Below are 6,000 nucleotides of genomic sequence, written 5' to 3' on the forward strand. Positions count from 1 at the left end.
TCATTTTTGATACTGCATCACCCTGCTGGACACCGTGCATTGAAGCTGTTTCCTATTCCCTAGTTGTCCCACAAAAAAATCAGATTCAATACTATTTATTTTGTGTCGCCTGTGGTGTGAAAGATACTTAAGTATAGGTTCTATTCGTTGTGTCGCATCGCATCTGGTGTGTAGCGGCCTTTACTGCTGCTGTAGGTACATAGAATTTTGTGTAACAGCTGGCTTTCATAGGATTTTGTCTATTTAGAAATACTGAAAAAATTGAAATTTTTATGGCAAACAGAAGACATTGAACGACTTCTAGTTTTAAATGTTTTTCATAAAATGTGTTCATTTTCTTTCAGTATTTTAAAATTCAGCATTTATTGACAGTAGAGTAGCTCTGAATGCTTTTGTCTCTTTAAAAAGCTATTCTTTTAGATGATGTGTGCACACTGATTAACACTTTTATTGAAGTTTAATCAACCTAGATGTTGATTCATTTCCCCTGCAGGAGGATATGTACATATGTCACACTTTATATTTTCCCTTATTCTGAAAAGCTACATTCTATACCATTCTGTACATCCTGGTCATGCGTCCCAGTCATCAACTTTTCATCACACTGATACCTCTTCATTTTTCATTTACAGTTGTAGGGGTTGACAATTGGGAGTTTACAGTAGTCTGTCTTATTAGAAAAGTAATGTAATAGGCTTGATACATTTGGGACTGTAGATGGTGGCTGTAATACTGCATTTCTGTGTTATGTAGCATTTTAGTATCAAACTGTTATTAATTTTAAGTCAAATATAAATAATGCAGCTATCCTTAGAAGTATCTATTAACAAAACAAACAAATGTGATGTTTTTTTTTTTTGTTTTGTTTTTTTTTTTAATTGTAAGGATAAGGATAGCCGAACCATCATTTTTAAATTGAGCCCCAGCCTTAGTTTATAAATAATGTCACAGGGGTTCCCACAAAGTTTAAAGAGCCACCTGGCATCATTATTAGAACACAGTAAACTAGCAGCCTCACCTGATTTTCTCCAGAAATTGCTCTCCTCCTTCCCCTACTATCACCCCCCTCTCCTTCTCGGACCACTCCTTCATCTCCTTTTCACTTCTTCTACCCTCTCTCCCATCCACCTCTCCCAGATTTCAGCAGACTCGGGTACCATGAGTCTTTCTTCTTCTCCAGGGCTGGCGTCAGGGAGAGTGCAAGGGGGGGGGCCCACTTTAATGACGACATAATGAGGTGCTGTCTAATCTACTGCGATTAGAAAAAGAAACCATAGGAAGGTAGTATTGGTGGACTGTCAATCAAAACTCAAATTCGCAAATCACAGCTGACGGTTTTTTTATCTGGAGGCGGGACACAGCAAGTGCTCTAGCAATAGGTCACTGTTAAAGTCATGTGATTGCTCTGTTGGGAGATTTAATCCTAAAGGTGAAATTTCGAGAGACCGAACAGAACTGAACAACTTTTGCGAAACCGTTCCACCTTCCTGCTGTGGAACATGCTGTTCGGTCGAACTGCCCGGTCTGCATACGGTGAAACATGGTGAAGCCCTGCAGGTACAGCTATGGCCAAAGGTTTTGCATCACCTACATTTTCTTTTTGTTGGATTGAGACAATTAAAAAAAAAAAAAAAAAAAAAAAAAAAAAAAAAGATTAACATCATTTAGATGTCTTATTTAATATGTAATCAAAAAAACTACAGAACGATATCACAAAGTATACCGGAAGGCAGCATAATAGCAGTACAGTACTTCATGTTTGGATTTTGAAATGTCAGTTGTTTTTTATTGTTGTCCGTTTTTCGTTAAAAGTATGGACAACTACAAAGCGGTATGATTGTAATTCCATATGTTAACATAACATTATTCTGCAGGCTTCGTTCGCCTAGGAACGAACAAGCTGAACATGTCTGTGTGTCCGCCTCACAAAATACCTTTTGTGAAACTTATTTTGTACTTGATAACATTAATAAAAAAATCCAATTGATGCCTATGATTAATGCGGTTTGTGACTAATTTGAACCTATTAATATGTTTCAGTATTAACGAAATAGATATTAATCAAATTGATTTATCTTGTTACACAATTGATTTATTAAAATGTTTGCATATAGTATTGGTTACTGTCACAGTCATCTTAGATAACGTTAGAATTTTTTTTGTTGGAAAATAAAAAATAATACATTTTTAACCGATTCAGATTTTGCTGCTGATGTATTTATTTTAAAAAGGTTGTCTTTGGTTGTGCTGCGTGTTTATTTTTATTTTTTTGGGGGGGGTCCACTTCAAAGTCTTGCACCCGAGCCCAGTAAATCCCAGCGCCGGCACTGTTCTTCTCTTGACCCCTGTCCTATCGTCTCCCCAGGGCTTGCTATTCTCTACACTCCGGTCATCCCTTAATGTTTATTTAATGGAGGAATGTTTTGTGTCGGAGTAAATCAAGTATAACTGCTTGGAGAGGTCCAAACTACCCTCTGATTGACTACCATTCCCTCCTCTCCTCCTTTCTCGACAGCCCTCACCTCTGCCAAACTCCTACTATCAATCTATCATCCTGTCCTCCACTAACAACCTCCTCCGACTTTTCTCCACCTTTTCCTCCCTCCTCCAACCCCCACCCCCTCCCCAATCCTCCTTCAAACCCCCACCCCCTCCCCAATCCTCCTCCAAACCCCCACCCCCTCCCCAATCCTCCTCCAAACCCCCACCCCCTCCCCAATCCTCCAAACTCCACCCCCCATTCCTCCTCCAAACCCCCACCCCCTCCCCAATCCTCCGCCAAACCCCCACCCCCTCCCCAATCCTCCTCCAAACTCCACCCCCCATTCCTCCTCCAAACCCCCACCCCCTCCCCAATCCTCCTCCAAACTCCCCCCCAATCCTCCTCCAAACCCACACCCCCTCCCCAATCCTCCTTCAAACCCCCTCCCCAATCCTCCTCCAAACCCCCACCCCCTCCCCAATCCTCCTTCAAACCCCCACCCCCTCCCCAATCCTCCTCCAAACTCCCCCCCCCAATCCTCCTCCAAACTCCCCCCCCCAATCCTCCTCCAAACCCCCACCCCCTCCCCAATCCTCCTCAATTTTGACATGCTCCTCTCCTCTGATCTGGGGATCTCAGGCACTGCTCTTGCCTGATTTTCCAACTGTCTCTAACCGTTCCTTCAAGGTTTCCTTGCATGGCTCTCTCTTCGCTCCCTCTCTATAGGTGTACCTCAAGGATCTGTCCATCTTGGGACATAAGATATTTATAAATAAGAGATTGATTCTTTTTTTTTTTTTCTAACGTGAATACTTGAGACTAAAACTTAATAAAAAAAAAAAATTTAAAGAGTACACAAAATAACCAACATGCATAATTAATTTTTTGTTTTATTTTTTTAATCATGTAGCTGCATGATTCTCTCATTAGCCTGTGGATTTTTTTTTTTTAGGATACTAAAAGCTTTGTTCTTTTAAAAGTGGGGAGTTTCTTGTGTGTAGCAGTGAGGGTATTTATTGGAAATATAAAAACAATGCTGAAGTATAACTGTTTCTTTGCTTCTTTCACTTGCCAAGCACAGTGTACCAATAGATTGCAGTTCTACTTTAGCATGCCTCCAGTTCTTTGATTTCTTTACCGTATAACAGTAACACACAGGTAAAACTTCTCTGTTTCCCATTTTAACAGGCAGAGTATTCCGAGTTGGTGGAATCCCTGTTGTCAAGCCAACAAGACCCTGTGATTTATCAGCGGTTAGCTGATGCTTTCAACAAGCTCACGGCCAGCAGCTCCCCTCCCACCCTGGACCGCAAGCAAAAGATGGCCTTTCTTAAGAGCTTGGAGGAGTTTGTTGCAACTGTGGGGGGCCTGCTGTGTGTAAAATAACAACATGATGACTGGTGAAATATTGCACTGCTGGACAAGAAACTGCTGAAGCTGAAATATATTTTTTTGTATTGTTTGCAGGCTGCATTCATAGCCAAAGGCACAAGATGGCTAAAAGAGTATTGATGGCCTGGGAGTAAACAATTAGAATTCACATTTATTTCCTCATCCAGATATTGTTTACTTAGCCAGAGCAAGGTTAAAGGCCATTGTGAATTCCAAACATGTGCAGATGAATAGGCACAGAGAAGAGTTTGTGCAGAGTGCCTTTAGTTTTTTGGAACCAGCCATCTAAGTGGCCAGAACAAACTTGTCTTAAGAGAAAGATCCATTATTTCTGAGCCCTCTTTTGAACCTAGACATTATTGAACAGTAAAAACATGTAACAGCTTTGAGAAGCTTTATTCTTCATGCAGGGCTGTAGGTATGTGATTGTGCAATGATGAATAAAACACCAAATCGCTTTTGTTAACTCTTGGGCTGTAAAATGTGTTTTAAAAAAAAAAAAGGCAGGTTTGTAGTTTTGTGTAGTACTGCGACTGTCAAAATACTATTTTATACCACCCGAAGGAAAGGGTGTGTCTTCTTTTTTTTTATTTCCCATTTCTGCTTCCCATTATGTAAAAGTCAAGAGTTATGTGACCTTAACTCTAGGAGGTACAATGCATTCGTATTATTATTTTTATATGAGGCCATTGATGATGACATTTCAAAGAAGGAAAAGGACTTTAGTTACGAATAGAAAATGGAGCTCCATGCAGGTCTGCTAAAGCCATATTGGGGAACAGAAGCATAAATCTTTTTTCTTATGTTTCTACCAGTACCCCTACTCCCCCCAAATGAAACTAATATCGACGTTGCTTTAGCAATAATGATGCAAAGGTATTCTAATACACAGGGATTTTAGTTTGGACATTAATAAAGAAAATACATTTAGAATAATCTTGTTAATTTCAAAGATGTTACAAAATGTAAAATTGTACATAATCTTTATTATTTTTTCCTTTTTCTTGTAGTGCTGTTTTTGTGTTGGATCAGCCATGTTAGTACCATGTTTCAGTTATGTACATTTCTCAGCCAGACACACAACTTGAAATGATTTCAGGCTGCATTAGACTTACTTTGTGTGTGTGAGCTGATGGTGTCTGCAGAGGTCACTACTTCAGTAGTGGATTTCCTGCATGAGAATCTCTTGGTGAAGATTATCCGTACCCTAAGAATAAAAAGATGTCATAGACAGTTGGAACTGAAGTTAAAGAACCAGCCTTTTGAATATTATGAACATAAAATCCATACTTAACTACCCAATTCTTAACCTGTATTTAAATGTCAGTTCTTGATGTTGTGCCTAAAAGCTATTGTTAATATTTAGGATAGGGGAAAATATTTTTCGATCATCTCAAATTATATATATATATATATATATATATATATATAAAATATTTGAGACAATTGAAAAGTATTTTCCCCGTGCATACATGTTCGTGTTAGATCTTTTTTCAATCAAATTCTAAAGGGAAAATGACTAACCTTTCCAATTAATGATTTGTTAATGGATGAATCTTGTGTGTCAATATCAAGTATGACTGTTAATATAAAAAAGAATGGAGCTTGTAGTGACATTTAAATTAATATTTTCACAAATATCTCTGGATTTGGGCTATTGGCTTTCATCAGATTGCATCCTACTGTGAAAATAAAAAAATAATAAAATGAAAGCCAGTTGTAAGGGTTTAATAGTTAGGTATTTGTAAGAGTGTTTATATGATCTGACAAAAGTTGTTTGCTTCAGTTGTGAATTGTAAATACAGTGCCCACTCATAAACCAAAGGATAATGCAGACAAAAATATTGGGGGGCACCTAATGCTTATACTGTAATTCAAGGTAAGAGGTTAAAGAGTAAGTATATCGTGTTATGTCCCCACGTGTTGCTACAACTGTATAAATAACGTACCTGTAGTTTTTCTTCATTACTAACATCCTGACAACTTCTTACACATGTAATTTTCAAGTCGTTTCAAAGGTCAGTTTCAGCGCACTAGGGTTTGAGGTCGGGTGTGTACTCTGATCACTTACGGAAGAGCGATGAAGTGCTCTGGCTTTTGTATTCTCTGTTTGGCAATGTGGGCAG

The 6,000-nt window shown here is 38.8% G+C and overlaps 1 protein-coding gene across 2 annotated transcripts in view; it reads left to right on the top strand.

The window, feature by feature from the left end:
- xpo4 (exportin 4) overlaps positions 1–5,611 on the top strand; it is a 112,765-nt gene extending 107,154 nt beyond the window's left edge. For both annotated transcript variants that reach the window (XM_059028761.1, XM_034012204.3), the window contains one exon: positions 3,671–5,611. In XM_059028761.1, coding sequence (XP_058884744.1) covers positions 3,671–3,868 — 198 coding nt within the window. In that variant the 3' untranslated portion in view covers positions 3,869–5,611. The remainder of the gene's footprint in view (positions 1–3,670) is intronic.
- The last annotated feature ends 389 nt before the right edge of the window (positions 5,612–6,000 follow it).

This window comes from Acipenser ruthenus, chromosome 8 (assembly GCF_902713425.1).
Source record: "Acipenser ruthenus chromosome 8, fAciRut3.2 maternal haplotype, whole genome shotgun sequence".
Taxonomy (NCBI): Eukaryota; Metazoa; Chordata; class Actinopteri; order Acipenseriformes; family Acipenseridae; genus Acipenser; species Acipenser ruthenus.